Source organism: Borostomias antarcticus (genome assembly GCF_949987555.1).
Source record: "Borostomias antarcticus genome assembly, chromosome: 3".
NCBI lineage: Eukaryota > Metazoa > Chordata > Actinopteri > Stomiiformes > Stomiidae > Borostomias > Borostomias antarcticus.
The window spans coordinates 7,365,971-7,384,255 of record NC_140236.1 but is presented as its reverse complement, the minus strand read 5'-3'; the positions used below and the strand labels follow the sequence as shown (position 1 = coordinate 7,384,255).

General features: G+C 45.0%; 2 protein-coding genes across 3 annotated transcripts; both read right to left on the bottom strand.

The window, feature by feature from the left end:
* Positions 1 to 569: 569 nt before the first annotated feature.
* Positions 570 to 2,492, bottom strand: hspa1b (heat shock protein family A (Hsp70) member 1B; the record flags this gene model as incomplete). Its single annotated transcript, XM_084436272.1, has 1 exon — positions 570 to 2,492. The coding sequence occupies one exon, from the start codon at positions 2,490 to 2,492 to the stop codon at positions 570 to 572; it is 1,923 nt and encodes a 640-aa protein (XP_084292398.1).
* A 1,833-nt stretch (positions 2,493 to 4,325) lies between these two features.
* Positions 4,326 to 16,842, bottom strand: ahcyl1 (adenosylhomocysteinase-like 1; the record flags this gene model as incomplete). 2 transcript variants are annotated; one of them, XM_084436235.1, is made up of 16 exons in its annotated part: positions 4,326 to 4,450; positions 4,742 to 4,820; positions 5,478 to 5,546; positions 5,850 to 5,948; positions 6,108 to 6,202; positions 6,353 to 6,423; positions 6,541 to 6,629; positions 6,719 to 6,782; positions 6,883 to 6,999; positions 7,296 to 7,402; positions 7,512 to 7,606; positions 7,946 to 8,048; positions 8,413 to 8,513; positions 9,570 to 9,713; positions 9,850 to 9,964; positions 16,651 to 16,842. In XM_084436235.1, 16 exons carry the CDS (start codon positions 16,840 to 16,842, stop codon positions 4,326 to 4,328), a joined length of 1,665 nt encoding a protein of 554 aa, XP_084292361.1. The 2 variants fall into 2 exon arrangements, with proteins under 2 accessions (XP_084292361.1, XP_084292362.1); XM_084436236.1 differs by lacking the exon at positions 16,651 to 16,842 and having other exon boundaries at positions 9,570 to 9,749; positions 9,844 to 9,859.
* Positions 16,843 to 18,285: the final 1,443 nt, after the last annotated feature.

Here is an 18,285-nt window from a genome sequence, read left to right as displayed (position 1 = left end):
TGTTACCTAGAAAACAAGGGGCTATAACTCACATTAGTATTAAAGCTCTTTAAATGTTATATACAACTTGGTATATGGCCCAACAGGTTTAACACGCAACAACTGTTTACAGTACAGTTGCTCTCAAGCCTAACCAAGTCATTGGTTACCTAAGATTGCCATCTAGTGTTGTTTTGGGTGCACAACATCTTAAGACAGCCTAGGTTCTGTACCACACAGGTCAACAAATAATCTTGAGAGAATGTGGAGTAAAGCTTTTTATTATAATGAATAAAGATAATAAGTTGAGTGACAGATCATACTGATATAATACATATGTAAACATATTTAATCAAACATGTTCAGCAGGGTTTCAAAGGTATGACCAAAACCATACTATTTGCAAAGCAAGACAGCACTTGAATAAATCTATAGACTCTTCTTTCCAATACAAAAACAGTGTTGCCTTCCCAATTTCTTGTTTTGTTTGATGTGTTGACCTTTTGACTGACATTAAAGTATACAATTTGACATGTGAAAACAAAATGACATAGATCATGCTATGGATGAGGCCATATGTTGTACTGTATTTAGTCCACCTCTTCAATAGTAGGCCCCTGAGACGAGCTGGATCCTGCCCGACCTCCACAGCTTCCTGTGGGGGCACCTCCCTGGTAAAGCTTGGAGACGATTGGGTTACACACTTTCTCCAGCTCTTTCTGGTGGTGTTCGTACTCCTCCTTCTCGGCCAGCTGGTTGTTCTCCAACCAGGAGATCGTCTGGTTGCACTTCTCAATGACCTTCTTCTTGTCATCCTCACTTATCTTCCCTTTCATGTTCTCGTCCTCCACGCTGCTCTTCATGTTGAACGCGTAGGACTCCAGCGAGTTCTTGGCTGCTATTTTATCCCTCTGAATGTCGTCCTCGGCTTTGTACTTCTCTGCGTCTTGCACCATCCTCTCGATCTCCTCCTTGCTCAGACGGCCCTTGTCATTGGTGATGGTGATCTTGTTCTCTTTGCCAGTGCTTTTGTCCACAGCCGACACGTTCAGAATGCCGTTGGCATCAATGTCAAACGTCACCTCCACCTGTGGGACACCTCTTGGGGCCGGAGGAATACCAGTGAGATCGAACTTGCCCAGGAGGTTGTTATCCTTGGTCATGGCCCTCTCCCCCTCAAACACCTGGATTAGAACACCAGGCTGGTTGTCCGAATATGTCGAGAAGACCTGAGTCTGCTTGGTAGGGATGGTGGTGTTGCGTTTGATGAGGGCCGTCATGACTCCTCCTGCAGTCTCGATGCCCAGGGACAGAGGAGCCACGTCCAGCAGTAGCAAGTCCTGGACGTTCTCCGAGGTGTCACCCATGAGGATGGCAGCCTGGACGGCAGCACCGTAGGCGACCGCCTCATCCGGGTTGATGCTCTTGTTCAGCTCCCTGCCGTTGAAGAAGTCCTGCAGGAGCTTCTGGATCTTGGGGATTCGAGTAGAGCCACCGACCAGGACAATGTCATGGATCTGACCCTTGTCCAGCTTGGCATCTCTCAGGGACTTCTCAACTGGTTCTAGGGTTCCCCTGAAGAGTTCAGCGTTCAGCTCCTCAAAGCGTGCCCTGGTTATGGAGGTGTAGAAGTCAATGCCTTCGAACAGAGAGTCGATTTCAATGCTGGCCTGGGAGCTGGAGGACAGGGTTCTCTTGGCCCTCTCGCACGCTGTGCGCAGCCGCCTCACTGCCCTCTTGTTCTGACTGATGTCTTTCTTGTGTTTCCTCTTGAACTCCTCCACAAAGTGGTTGACCATGCGATTGTCAAAGTCCTCCCCGCCCAGGTGAGTGTCCCCTGCCGTGGCCTTCACCTCGAAGATGCCGTCCTCAATGGTCAGGATGGACACATCGAAGGTGCCCCCGCCCAGGTCAAAGATCAGGACGTTGCGCTCCTCTTTCTTGACCTTGTCCAGGCCATAGGCAATGGCCGCTGCTGTGGGCTCATTGATGATCCTCAGGATGTTTAGGCCAGAGATCACTCCAGCATCCTTGGTTGCCTGCCTTTGGGAGTCATTGAAGTAAGCTGGCACTGTGATAACTGCATTGGACACCCTCTGGCCCAGATAGGCTTCAGCTATCTCCTTCATCTTCACCAGAACCATGGAGGAGATTTCCTCTGGGTAGAATGACTTGTTCTCCCCCTTGTACTCCACCTGGACTTTGGGCTTCCCGCCATCACTGACCACATTAAAGGGCCAGAGCTTCATATCAGACTGAACAATGGGGTCGTCATACTTCCTGCCAATCAGGCGTTTGGCATCGAAGACGGTGTTGGTGGGGTTCATGGCCACCTGGTTCTTGGCAGCGTCTCCAATGAGCCTCTCTGTGTCTGTGAAGGCCACATAGCTGGGGGTTGTCCTGTTACCCTGGTCGTTGGCAATAATCTCTACTTTGCCATGCTGGAACACCCCCACACAGGAGTAGGTGGTGCCCAGATCAATTCCAATGGATATTCCCTTTGCTGAAGACATCTGGATTATTTATGTTGAGCCCCTGGGTATAAGGTAAGGAAAATGTGGGAAAAATATATTAATATATTTTAAAAATATATTAATATATTTTACATGGCCATAATAAAGGAGTCTATACAGTAGCATTAAATGTAAAAGTTATAGCACATACCGTAGATGCAGTTTGATGAATAGAAATGTAAAAACATATTTCAGAGACATTTCACTTAACATAAAGATTTGCAACTCACAGCAGCTGAAAGCTTGTTCTCTTCTGTATGAGGAAGAGTCCTTCTTAAAAAGTTTCCCCTGTAGCCTATGTTCAGGTATTGCTCCTGAGTGGGTTTGTTCTCTCGTAAGTCATACCACTACTGACTGAAGCCATTACTTTTATAGGCTAGTGGAAGCTGCTCGTCTACTCCAGTGCTCACGAGCACACTGTTATTATTAGAAGCTGAGGCAGCTGGGGCAGCCCTGGAAAGCGGATGAATATTCTAGAGTGAGGGACGGTCCCGCAATCTCACTACACAGGCATGCTGTGTATACACAGGACGGAGGCCGAACGTGCTGGAGAAAAGGGATTTGGCTGATTCAGGAAGGTACGGGAATGTAGGCTACTGTGTAAAGAAAAGACAGGAGACATGAAAACAATGTTGAATAACAAAGTTGCTCACTCTTGTGCTCTTTCTCGCTCACACCCAGACAGATACAAACGACAGTAGGCTACATTTAGTCATTGTTGTTTATTTGCTTCTGTTATATGGTATTTATTGCTGATTTACATTCATTTACACAGACGTACAGTAGGATAGATGCTTTGTAATCACACTAAGTATGGATCGAAATAAGACAATGAAAGCAAAAATGAATCAAGTGGCAAACGACAACTTCAATATAACTATGAATAACAAAAGCAGAAGTAAGTTTAAACAGGTACATACAGAGGACAAATCACAACACTAGTAGGATTCTAAACTTTGGTATTTCGGACATAAGAAATACCAATTTAACTAACATGGATGTTCCTGATAGGTCAAATGAAGCAGCTCAGAAGGCACAATAATACTGTACCATAACCTTTATGCACACACCAGTCCATGGGCTTCATCCATGCATTATGTGATAAATGCAACACTAGTCAAATACAGTAGCACACACAAAAAGAGCTCATTACTGGGTCAAACCTGGCTCATGGAATGTACAATTTAAAATGTCAGTTGCCTGACAGGAACACATGCAGCGTCTTCTTCAATCGTTTTGCCGTATTTTGGCACCAAGTATAGAATTTAGAGTGAACAGACTAGTGACAAACTGACAACATTGTGATTTACCAAATACACTTAGAGATGTGAACATGCAAGCAGGCCTTTTTTCTCCAACTAAGTGACAGACATTGTAATGATTACTTGGTCACCACTCAAGTCTCTTAATACAAGAATCATTGTTTCTAACACTGACTTGTTGATGTGGTTAAGCTAAAATTGTTAAAAATAAAGAGTTATATTCAGGCAGTAAAATAATTCAGTAAAATAATTCTTATTCCTTTTGGTAACAATTTACAAAATAAAATAATATCTTTATCAATCTCTTGTTCTGTGTTGAGGGTCAAAACACCAGCCACCACCATTAATACCTGCCAACACACACCCATAAAAATGTGATTGTAACAAACATTTGTTGTAAGATTTAACCACTTTTCTTACAAAAGCAACACATTTAACTGCAAGGCAATACCACGCTGCTATAGACAGACATCTGGTTAGAATTACAACATAGCACTAAGTCACTGTTTCATAACAAATCTATGAAACCGTTTCATAACAAAAAAAGGTGAGGAGGGGGTCATAGAATGTCCTACCTGTAGTAGTTGGGTTTAAAGGGGCCATTCTTGTTCAGGCCCATGTACTTAGCTTGCTCGTCAGACAGCTCTGTCAGGTGGGCATCAAAGTTGGGCAGGTGCAAGCTAGCCACATACTCATCTGGAAAAAGCAGACAGATTGACACACACTGTGCATACTCATGGCTTCTCCATTAGCTTGCAATTTAGAAATGCACACCTATGTTTCAAGCACTAGGTGGCAACATCGAGCCATATACTATGCGTGAAGTGAACCAAGCTTTCAACACTTAATCAAATTAATACAGTACATCAAAATCCTGATGTACTGTATTGGTTTATGCCCTATAGGATCACTCATTGCTACAGCACTCATTCACTCATATTAAGACACAGTCAAAGTGAAGTGTGTAGCTGTGTGCCAAATCCTTACCCATCTTCTTGGGTAACAGATAGACGTCCTGTTTATAGCGGCCTTCTGGGGCATTGAAGAGCTCAATCAGGGCCAGAGCCTAGAGAGACACAGATCAGAGTGAAACATCTTCCACAGAATGATCTCTCACAAGGGATTGAACATATTATTATTAGTAGTATTATTATTATCACCATTATTAATAATAATCATTAATATTATTAATCTTATTAATTATTATTATTATTATTGTTGTTGTTATGATTACTATTATTATTAATATTAATAATAATGTGTGATAATTAATAATAATAATAATAATCTTACAGTGCACATTAATCAACATCGATATTACAATATGAATAATAATATGGATAGTAATACAGCATCCATGTAAATGTGCAGGGGTTAGCCAAGAGCTAATTTGTACCCATAGTCCCTGGTAGCCAGAGATATCATAGCTCTACTTTTATTGAACCTCACTACAGTAAGAAGTAAGAATACTATACATGCCCTTAAGCAAATCGTAAGAAGACACTATATTTCATCCTCCTTTTAGAAAGGCACTTTATAAATGAAATGTATTATTATTATTATTATTAATAATAATAATAATAATAACAATAATAACAATAATAATAATAATAATTATAATTATTATTATTTATTAAGTAGTAGTAGTAGTAGGAGTAGTAGTATTATTCTCCTCGATTGCCTTCTCATTCCCACGACTGTCCCCTGAACTATCATGTCTCACCTGCGTTGTGGCAGTGATGGACAGAACAAATGTGGGCACAGTGGAACAGCTCAGGTTCAACAGCCGACCCTGAGAAACAACGACACCGAGTCAAGCAGTCAGACGCTGCGCACGCTGAGTGTAGCGGCGCACTATGAAAACCAATATCACAAGCCTTCAAATCCAAACAGGGAAACAAGGAATAACAGTCGATGAGAGCGATACCGAAGTACACCTAAGAATAACACACAAATGTCTAGCTGTGAGAGTCGACCTGAGGGCTCGCAACAGGAGGGGGGGGGGGGGGGGGGCGTGGTGGAGAAACAATGCCTTGAGTTACAGAGAGACACCGAAGCGTGGGAAGAGTGAAGAGAAGACGCGGCTGCCCGCTACCTCTGCCAGTAGGACCACCCGCTTGCCGTCGGGCCAGATGACGTGGTCCACCTGAGAGCGTACCCTCTCCCAGGTGAGCTCAGGGCTCCTCAGGCTGGCCTGGAGAGACAGCAGATAGGGAGGCCACATCAGCGGTGACACACCGGCACAGACAAACGCATGCACACGTTTTTGAAATGCTACAAATCAAGCGCACACACACACACACCAAGCCTACATTCAGAACACGTGTAAACCTCCATCCACAACATGACTCACCACATCGATCTCAGTGTTGGAATGCCCCATATTGCACACGATGCAGCCATTTTTCATTCTGTCCAGCTGCTCTCTGGTCACAACATTCTTATTACCTGTGAGACACACATCAACTCTCATTCATGTAGGCGCAAATCCAATGAAATATAGAATACAAATAAAAGACAAATAAATATGATTTTGGAGACCGAAGTCATCAGAGATTTTAAAAAGAAAAAAAATATAGAGAGAGAGAGGTTATTTACCTGTGCAGGTTATGACTAAATCCATTTGGCGAATGACCTCGTTCAGCTTGACCACTCTGAATCCATCCATGCTGTGTGGAAAAATAACAATGAATAAACAATGACTATTGATATTCTGGTGGTTTTGGACGTGGCACCGCAGCCATGGCAGCGTATTGGTGTTCTAATTGATCAGTCGGGTCCCTCACCACGCCTGGAGGGCACAGATGGGGTCGATCTCTGTGATGCACACGATGGCTCCCAGGGCCTTCAGGGCTGTGCAGCAGCCCTTCCCCACCTAGTGGAGACACACCAGTATTACACTCAACCCAGAACACACTCTAGCCCAAACAACTACGATGCCTCTGAGATGAGCTGTCGTCTCACCTCTCCATAACCACACACCACCACTTGTTTCCCTCCGAACATCACATCAGTGGTCCTCTTCAAACTACACGGCATCAGGGGAAGTATGTATCCCATTACATTAGATGGAATTTAAATCAGCTTAAAAATGAATTAAATAAATATGCCAGACATGTGATAATCACCCGTCCAGGATAGATTCCCTGCAGCAGTAGAGGTTATCGAACTTCTGCTTGGTGACCGAGTCGTTCACATTCATGGCAGGGACACACAGCTTGCCAGCCTTGGACAGCTGGTACAACCTGAGAACACCAAAACCGCACACCATCACACATAAAAATCCAATGACCAACAAATAAAAAATAATTATAATTCTCTATAACGATCCCCCACAAAAGCACTCAAGCTTAGCCGCAGGATTTTAGAGGATGTATTAAAATAAAACACTGGTATCATTATGTGACTCTTTTTTTTGTTTCCCTGGCTTCTCTGAGTGTTCTATTGTGAGCGGACCACGGATGTATTAATAGAACGGATGCACCCTGAGAGCTGCTGCAGCCCGTCTAAATCGGCGCTCCCAGCAGTGCTCCGGTCCTACCTGTGGACTCCGGTGACGCTCTCCTCCACGATGCCCTGGGCCTTCTTGAACACGCTGGGGTACTTCTTATACACCCAGTGGGTCAGGTCCCCGCCATCGTCCAGGATCTAGCACAGACATAGGACGGGGCTCAGACTGTCCGCGTGGCGCAGAGAGAGACTATCCGGATTGATACAGTGTCAGTGCGGGTCGAATGAGTGACTGAGGTGCTGGTACCATGTTGGCCTGCCAGCCCCCGGTGTTGACGCAGCGGTCGATGCACCACCAGAAGTCGTCCTCCGACTCGCCCTTCCACGCAAACACAGGTACCCCTGAGGAGGTAGAGAGACAGAGAGAGGCGGGGAGGTGAGGAGAGAGAGGTGGCATGAGGGAGAGAGAGAGGAAGAGCACCTTGGACACACAAAACCGTTGTCTGGTCGCTAAGAGTTTTTGTTACAGTTACGCGATGTCCTCTGCATACCTTTCTGAATCCGCATCACACTACTAAACAGAGAGAGAGTGACAGTACGAGAGAGAGACAGAGAGGGACAGAGAGATGAGAGTGAGAGACAGGAAAGAGAGAAATAAGAAGGAGAGTGGGGGGAGAGAGAAAGAAAGAATAGAATGAGAGAGGGAGAGAAAGAAAGAGATAGAGAGACAGAGAGGCTCACCTGTTTCTGCCAGGGCGGCAGCCACCTCATTCTGAGTGGAGTAGATGTTACAGGCAGTCCAGCGGCACTGAGCACCCAGGGCAACCAGAGTCTCAATCAGGACCTGAGGGCAACGGTAGCACGCGCACGCACACACACACACACACACACACACAAATGAATATGCATACAAATATTTACAGAGGTGTAAAAACACAAAGAAACACTAAATTAATACAACGACTGACCCAACTCAATATGATGTACAGATGAGAAGAAATGCAAATCAGTCATGCTTGGAGTTTGTCCTGTGTGTCTGGAACCACTTAAAGCCATACCACGAGCCACAGCTACGTTCACAGAGAGCTGACATTTCTGGCGTGACATGTCGACAAGGTGCTGGGATCATGTCTGACGTGACGTGTAGAAAAGACGGGTGTGATGGCGTCTGACGCGACGTAGACAAGGTGGAGGCCAGGAGAACCTACCGCTGTCTGGGCAGTGATGTGGGTGCAGCCCGCCACCTTGGCCCCCGCCAGAGGCTTCTCACCCTGGGCACGTTTCCTCAGGGAGACCAGCGCGGACATGTCTTGGTGGACAGGAGGGAAGGAGGAGAAGAAAAGGGTAAGAGAGAGAAGGATTCGGAGAAAGAATAAGGCAGAAAAAAGACATGGGTTGTAACGGTCATTATGTGAGGAAGGGACACAAAGGTACCATAGAAATATGAAATAGGAAGGTCCTACCCAAAGTAAGGGGTTAATAATGAGGTATGATTCAGAGGAACATAATTCATTCTGGCTAGCTATTGAAAACGTCTGCAGGCTGGTTGAACAGAGCCGCCGGCAACAGCTGTTGAGGCCCATGCAGAGGCTAGAGGGGCACTTACACAGCACTTACTCAACAGGCAGCAGAGAGAGAGGGAGAGGAGGGAGTGATGGACAGATGGGGAGGGTTAGAGAGAGAGAGAGGGGCAAAGAGATAGAGATAGAAAGAGACTGAGAAAATGAGAGAGAGAGAGAGAGAGAGAGAGAGAGCGAGCACACTGACACAGCCCCAGGTCGCGGTGATCTCTGGGTTCTGGGAGTCAGGAGGACCTCCGTATCAATGGTTAACTCAGACAATGCAGAGCCAGCAGAACAGAGGCCATGTGACGATGTACTGTATGTATCTGGGTACACACTGCAGTGTAGAGGGATCATGTGATAATGTATGTATCTGGGTACACACTGTGGAGAGATCATGTGATCACATCTGGTTACACTGTAGAGGGATCAGGGGACTGTGTTGTTGAAGACCAGGGCACGCTCCAAGCACCCTGACTCAGCCATCTTAGATCAGAGCACTCTGAATCATTCACTGTGAAGTTGGATGACTTTACCCTTCACGGCTCAAGGTCTTTAAAAGATAAGTTACACCAACACCGACCCTGATCAAATCAGTTGGCGCATACTGTGATAACCTAAGTGTAGTCGTTTTGCATGTTAGTATTTTTCTCTAATTTTCCCCTCAGGGATAATACTGTACCTACCTACCTGCCTACAGTACTTACCTACCAAGTATGTGTGTGTGTGTGTGTGTGTGTGTGTGTGTGTGTGTGTGTGTGTGTATGTGTGTTGCAGCAATATTGAAGACGGCGATCCCACACCTTGTTCCGCAATCTCGATCTCCCGTCGTCCGAACTCGGCCTGTTTGATGTTCTTGACGCAGAAGTCGCTGCTGGCGTGGGAGTTCACCTGGGGCTTGTCCCTGGGAGAGGTCTCATCGTCCGAGCTGTCGGAGTACGAGGCAGCTAGGCATTGTGGGGGAAAGAGGGGGCAAAGGGCCACTGTTATGACGCAGCATACAAAGAGACAATTATGAAATGAATACGAAACCTAAAATGGCTTTTGTGAAGGGTATATGTGTGTGGGTGTGCGTACTAGTACCTGAGCTGTAGCTGTCTGTTGAAGACTGGGAGATGGAGCGAGAGAGCGATCGACGGCCAGCCTTAGTGGGGTACTTGCTGAACTCCTGTTTGTCCTCTGTATTGGCAAACTGGATCTGCAGATGCCACAATGTAAAGACCAGATAGAAAATATAATGTTAAATAAAATGGATTTCAATAGCACATCATAACTTTTATACATTACATTTATCTCACGATCTCCGATGTTACATTCGATACGGCTGTTTTGTATGCTTGACAAGGGCATAGACAGTAACTGGACACTGATGGGTCTTGGACTTGGTTGAGTTATTCACCCAAGTCCAAAAGAGGGTTAGGACTTGGTTTAACTGCTGAAATCATAGAAGATATTTAGGCGCCCCTGCTTCAGGGAAGTGTGAAAGCTATTTGAGACGTGCTACCCAGCACAGAACAGGAAATAACCTCAAAGACATGAGCGGAGGCACTGCAGTCTCTGTCACGTACTGTCCTGTCTGCCAACCAAAATGCTGCTCAAACCATTTAACTAGCATCCCCAATTCAGATTGGTCATGGTCACTTTGGACTGCACCAACACCTCACTTCTCACAGACATGAGTGGAGGCACTGCAGTCTCTGTCGCGTACTGTCCTGTCTGCCAACCAAAGTGCTACTCAAACCATTAAACTACAGTAGCATCCCCAATTCGGATTGGTCATGGTCACTTTGGACTGCACCAGAACCTCACTTCTCACACGTCCTCATTAAACACTGGAGCTGAGAGTCCCAGGGGTAGGTTTCACTGGAGTCCGCTAGATTCACGCAGAGTACATAAATCACAAAGCTGCTTTAAAAGAACCTGTGGTTGGGTGGGACTGAAAACTATTTTTAAACGCTCCCCCTGGATAGTGATTTACGCTTTGTTCAAATACAAAGTTCAGCTGCCGGTATGGATCACCGTCACATCAGGGTATCTTCTCAAACGACCCAGGTTTTAAGGGGCTCGCAGGAGAGTGCCAACATACTTCTGCTTTGACCCTTTGCTCGCATGTGTACTGTACACTCAGTATCAAGACTGAAGCAGGACTCAGGAAGGATATCCTGGCTTTACAGCAGCAACAACAACCAAATTGATTCGCATGACAAAAGCTTAGCTCCAAAAATAGACTCGGAACTATTTTCAACAGCAGCGAGTGTAAAATTAGCAGGGCGAGCACTCACTTAGCTAGGTTTAACGCAGAGACCTGCCAAATCTGTAGACGTGCTACAATCAGTCTGGGCATGCTGGAAGCCACAGTCAGGTTATCAACATTGGAGAGATTAAAGAGAGCAAACTGGATGTCCAATGATGCCTCCCGAACTGGGTCACCAGACGCTGAATCAAGCGATACACCCCCGTAGGGACGCTGGTGACGGCAGGGTTGGCATGGAGACGGTGCGATATCTGGTGACCTTAGCGCACTGACACAGGAAGCTCTGGGGGCTGGGGCAGGTGACAGGTCTGGGGCCGCCGATGACATGCAGGGAGAGACCCTTGGCTGTAGTCGGGCTCGGCAAACAGGAGAGTGTAGGATCCAGTCCCCATGAAGGACTGGATCATCCTCAAGGCGCTGATGGTCCTCCAATACTAATGTGATGTAACCGCTGACTGTGATGAATGAGATTAGTCTGGAAACAGACCCAGACAAAGCCACTTGTCTAGTGACTAACGGAGGTGAAAACAGTCATGTGTAAAGATATCACTCAATGATAATGTGGTGATAACGTTCCATCTTTTCATATCTACAGCAACGGTAGCCTTCCACAAGCAGTGCCAGGCCTCCCGGTCCCAGGTAATCCTGGATCTACTATATCCAGTATCATGAAAGGAGAATGTTTGGGTTGGTTGATTATTTGGCTCTCTACTTCTTTGTCCCCCCGGTCATTTAATTTCAAAAGATTCTGTGAGCGTCTTCCAACAGCCACTCCCACAATCCAACAAAGCGGCCCTAGATCAGGTTGTGGTTCTAGCACTGACCCCCAGTAATCCATGAACTACTGTAAACACTTTCATAAAAATGCTATGTCTGCTCTATTCATCATCCATGCAGGATCAGCTGGTCTGATATTTTAGATGTCCATAGATCAGTGTTTGGACTGAAAACGGACGCGTGAGGCCGCAGGGTTGACACAACACACAAGGAAGTGTGGACGTCCAGACAAACAACAGACAGATAACATTTAAGTGCACGGCATCAATGAATGGTCATCCAGATGTTTCCATACATTTAAGTGGTAATAAGCACTGAGTATTTTGAGTTGCCTGAGTATTTTGCAGAGGTGTTACAGTAGTAATGACGTGTCTTTTAATGTGAAGTGCAATGACCTTACTGTAGTTAAAAGGTTTGTTTAAGTTGACTGGCTGAGTCAAGCCCCAAGCAACATCTACGCACTGTACAGGCCTATGTTAACCCAAAACATAGCCCAAAGTCATATGCTGACACTTGGTCAAGTTATCTTCCAAAACTTCATGGGTATTGATTCCGTAAATTAAACAATACACCAGTAAGAGATGTAACTAAAGAAGCTCATGAGACAGCATGAAATAATAAGCTTGGCATGTTACTGTTTTAGCAACCAGCTGTGGGCACAATCTCACATTTTTGCAGAATAGCATTTGGTGTTTGCTTTGCATCAGCACGCACTTGCGAGGATTCAGCTTGAGGTCTACGGGGAGAGGAGAGGGGGGGGGTCGCATTTCAATGTTGTTCTTCCCTTCAACAGAGAGTGCGGAAAACCATCTCTTCTTTGTGTTCCCAACGCATTGGAAAATAAAAGGTGCTGTGTAAGGGTTGATGATCCAAACTATCTGAAGACTGCGCATAGGCCTACCCACACAGATACAGTATTAGAGGGTTGTAACCCCGTCTCCAGATGTTTGTCCTGTTCATAATCTTGGCCTTGACTGTCACTAAACGGAGGATTCTGATTCTTCAATCTGCCGTCAATCACCCCTGGTTTGGTTAACTGAAAACACATTAGAGCCAGGATAGGTGAATAGGTACAATCTAAAGCTACAGTGGTCAGCACCACACAGTGTGATAAGGAGCAGCACAGACAACCCTTGCGGCCTCGGCATAAAATATCCCCGAGAGGAAACACATCCTGGGGTACCGTCCGGAACACCTGTGACTCACCCGTTCTCTCCCAAGACCGGGTCTGTAAGCCATGGCTGCAGGTCCCTGGTCTCTCTTCTCTGCCTGCTGTGTCCTGTGAGTGATGGTGCTAGGTGTCCCTGATGCTATTATCACTGTACACTCCCCAATAGGGGCAGGGTTGGGGCTGGGGACGGGGCAGATTACCACTGTCTCTAGTGGCCAACCTGGGGTGTCCAACCTGACCAAGCCCCCCCCCACCCCCGCCCCCATCTGTCTGTCTGTCTCTGCCCAGCCCACAGGTACGCAGAACACAAAAACAGACACAGAGACGAAAGTGTGCGCGCACACACACACACACACACACACACACACACACACACGCAGACTCACACACACACACACACACACACACACACACACACACACACACACACACACACACACACACACACACACACACACACACACACACACACACCTTCGCTGATTAATCCACAGTACCAATGGCCACAGCCTTCACTTTCCTGCTGCAAGTTCAGTCAGGCCCGCTAATAAAAAGGGATTGAGGGAGATTTAAGCTTTCATCTACTGGCATCCAGACCCCATCTCATCATAACAAAAAATACCCCCCGCCCCCTCCCTCTCTCTTTCCCTCCCCCTCTCTGGTCTCAAATGGCTGGTCAGGCCGCAGACTGGCTCTCGTGTGATTGTGAATCGGAGGGATAAGGAGTAAGAGTGCAGGTCGGGCGTTAGGGGAACATTATTAACCACTTAGAGTGACACCACTAATACCTGCACACCATCTGACAGGACCTCTAATCCACAGGCTCACCTCCCAGCCTTAACCACAGGTCTATGCAAACTTAAATATAGAATGTTCTCTGACTAGACGTGAATGACAACCAATCGGTCTGCTGCTCTGGTTGAATGTGTCAAAGGGGACTTCTGGGATAGTTCAGGGGGGAGCTGTGAACCCAAAGCCATTGTCCCCTCACCAACATGGTGACACCATAGAATCCGGATGTTTGGAGCATGTCGATGTTGTACTGTATGTAAGGTTGGAAAACTCAGCTAGTCTATTGCGTAACTCTGGGCTGACAGACAGGAGCCGTTGGCTGCATTTTACTTCCAAGGGAGCGTGGCAGCTTACAAGTGTTGCGAGAAACAGGGTGATAATCCCCTCTCTGTCTGACCTTCAACATAAACCTGTGACCTCTATCGACAAGCACATACAGTCGTACAGTAGGCTGCATCTTGACTGTACTGTTCGGGAACCCTGTACTGTGCTAGGCATACACTGCAAAAGTATTGCAGCTATTAGCCTAAGGCAGTTAGAATACTGTTGCCAGTGATATTGGCTATTGTTGTTGTTGAATATGTCTTTTATAAATAGATCCGGAGAACATCGAAGAGTATGGAAGCAGGCTCAAGGTCAAGAAGGTGAGCAGCACAGAACAGCACAGAGCAGAAACAGGGGGCTAGAACGGAGCCAAAGTAGGTGCTATTAGCCTCGGTGAACGGCAGAACATGACTTGAAAGAAGCATGGAAAATACTCAGGATGAGTCGGTATGGATGTGTCATATTTCTCAGCTGAGAGATAGTTGTTCCCAGGCAGTACTGTCTCACATGGTTATGGTCACACCGGAGCATGAGCATGACACATTCACTGTTGTTAGCAAATGTAGAAAAGTGAAGAGACCTTTTTCAAAATAAAACATTTTCAACAAGGTTTAAATTTAATTGTGTGAGTTTCACAATTTTTTTCTCTGGGGATATGTTACACCTACAGTGACATGTTTCACTTGATGAAATCAAGTGTGCACCTGGGCATCACCTTGACTTATATAATAATAATAATATATAAAAGTGTGCTATGAAATGCCAATTTCTATGAAAAATGAGAAAAGTGCTTGTTTATAGAGTGGCAGACATAGGGAGACATTGTACAATGTCTGTTTCTTCACAATAGCCTCCAGAGATCAATTCAAAAGGAAGATTATGCTTGAATGAATACAATTACACCCAGCAACATCGTCAGACTCCCAGGAGAGGGGAGCTATTGTGTAACTGTTGGATAGATTTACACAAAGAGAAAGTAGGCAGACTAGAGGAGCTATTTCGCCAACACACACACTAACGCACACACATACACACATGCACGCACATGCGTGCACACACACACCCACATACGCGCACCCTAGGGTAACAATAACCGGTATAATGATAAATCGTGATAAAATTTGATTACATTTATCGCAATAAAATTATCATTAAAACTGTGTCAACCAAAGTTAGCAACAGTCTCCAAGACGCATTATTTTAATGTTTATGCAAACAAAAAGTGCTTAGTGCTGCAAATTTTAGTTGTGGTTTTCAATATAAAACTTGGTGAAATTATTTCAGTGTGTATATCAGTCATTTTTGAAAATGCTCAGCACATTTTATAATACCGCAATAATACTGATAACTGTGATCATTTTGGGCACTATAATCATGATTTGGAATTTTTGTACCATTACATCTCTAGCACATGCCCACATGTGAGAGTAGAACTGACTTACAGTTACAGAAAGATAGAACCATATTTGTTAATGTGACACTGAAATAAAAAATATCCCTAGTTTGCTAACTGACCAATATTAGCCTACTCAATGTTTTGATGTGGTCAATTGGGGAGATTGCTATGGGAAAACTTTTCAAATCTCTATTGGAGATGTTCGAATTTTGCTGATGGAAGTTTATTTTATCAACCCTGATATCAAAACTTGGTCAATATGCCTGCTGCCCACTGCAGCTAAATAATAATAATTTCAGTAAGGAACTATCATTTTACATTGTAAACATATGGCCTTCAGTATTTAGTAGTATTATGATCTTCACTCTTCGGTATCTAGAGTAGTTTGACCAGGGCTAGAATGCTCTCACACTGATTCCTACCATGGAATTTTGTTTTCCCATGTGGGATCCACATTCCCAATGTGTTTAAGATCAGACTCCCTGAGGCTGCCTCCAGTCCAAACATATTGTCCTGCCAGATGGGGGGTGAGCAATGTTCTGGCTTTAATAAGCAAAGTCCTGGCCCAAGGGCCACGGCACAAACCTTAAAGTCGCTTATCATCTCATCTATAGGTATTTACCTGTCTTCAGATTCACAATGAACCGTGCAGTGTGCCTCTGTGCTGTAGTGATGTAGCCTACATTCATTCTGAACTGTCGGACACATGCTCTGGTTTTTGTGGGTTTTACAAAAGTCTTATGAACCAGTGGCAGTCTATGGAGGCCACACGATCCCCACAGTGTGCCTTTTCTTGAATTTGAGGAAGCACAGATATGAACCGTAATAACCTAACTAAGGCTGCACCTACTAAACTGTCACTGGACGGTACATGTTGCTCTGTAAGGATTACCCTAGACACTACATTACATTTGCATCTACATTTACAGTAGGCTAGTTAAGCAGCCAAGGACTCTAGCCTAATCAAGTTCAGTTGGGACCCTGCGGTGCTGTGCACTCATGGAATTTCCAGAAGGCTATATTTAAAAAATAAAAAAATAAAAAGAAGAAAACAATCAATCTAATATTGGCAATTTATTTTAGGTTATAGCAAATGCTGCAGAAAATAGACCCGTGCTTTACTGCAGTGTGCCATCTATCATACAGACAGTGGATATCACATTGACCTACCTTCTTGACAGATTTCAGAGTGGGGACCGCAGTGAATGCGGCGGAGGGCAATTCGCCCACGTTCATGTTCATGTCGCTGTTCTTGCTTACTGTCATCGCAGAATATTTCTCAGCAACGTTTTCGCTCTCTTTGACATATTTAGTTGCCTGTTTAACCTCCAGCAGCTTCCCATCCACAACCGAGTCAGTCATTTCATTCAGGTGATGCCTCCGACCTCTTCCAGGAGAAATTCAAATGGTGTCCGGCTTGCTACGCTGCTGCTGCTGCTTAGAATTTTCTAACGGAGAACGACAGCCGACCGTTAGCTGTAAAGAATAAAATGCCTATATTTTCTCCGGTCTTGAAGCCGTCGTCACTTTATAATAAGCAGGTGTTCCCACTTCTTCTGGTTCGGGTCGCTGGGATCCTAGATTCCACACAAGAGGACAGCAGCATCTGAAGGGGCGGTTCGCTGGAGCGGTCACCTGAACAAGTGGGTGGAGTGGGAGAAACTGGTCCAATCAGCAGCAGAGGAGAGGAGGATGCTTCGCTGTCGGATGTTGCAGAGAAAAGAGCCCACTTGTGGTGATCACAGTCACACGCATCCACTGTAATGTCTTGGGCCTGATTGAAGATTGTCTTAAATTAGGAATATATATTAGAGTATTTAATGGTACTTCACTCTATGCTTTCTAGCTCACTGGGGACAAAAACACATGATGCAAATCAAAGTAAACTTTATTTAATTAAAAATTACATTATATATTCTATGGCTGCAGTCACCCACTGGATGGTTAGGATCCTTAACGTTTCCATGCACATTTCCACAGGGAAGAGAAGCAGCCAGAAGTCCTAGGAGAGAAGAAGACAGAGGTGACTTCATTGTTTGTTTGTTTATTTGTTTGTTGACCAGCTCAAGTTCAGTATAAACTATAGGCAAGAGTGAAATGGTTTACCCTACCTGGATTCCCTCTTGGGCTCTTCCTTCATAACTGGCTCCTTCAGTCCTCTCAATGTATCGATGCGTTCCTCCAGTTGTGTCACCTTGATGAAAGTCTCCTCCTAGGACAACCAGAAAAGACAAAACATTCTAGTGGGCAACTGAATTCAGAAAGAGTTATATGATGACAGTTCATCCTTCAGTGGATGCTGTACATGTTTTACCTGAGCACAAGCGCTTAGATGCAGCTGCCCGGTCTGATCCCATAAGCATCTAATAATCTTGCTATTTTTATGCTCCACCTACGAATCAAGGTAGAAAATGTGTGAAGTTTTGAAGGCCAGTAGAACTATTATCATGGCTCCCAGTAGTGCTTTTGGTAGCAGCTCAATGTTATCTTACCCGAGCATACATCTGAGCCAGTTTAAAGTTTGCCTCCTCCTGAGAACTCTGGAGAAAATAAAGAGAAAATATAAGATGGAACAACTATTATACAAGGAGTAGTGCTGAACAAGCAATCTGATTGGTTTATAGAGATAACCATGAAATATTGCTGATATATCACTCCACACTATATACTGTAGATGATCAGTAAATGGTTATCCTGATAAAAATGCTGGTAAAATTCCCTACATCTTTACCGGAAGAAAACTAAGTCTATAATCAAGGCCTTTGGAAAAGCCCTTATTGGATTTCAAAGCCAGCATTTCAGCCG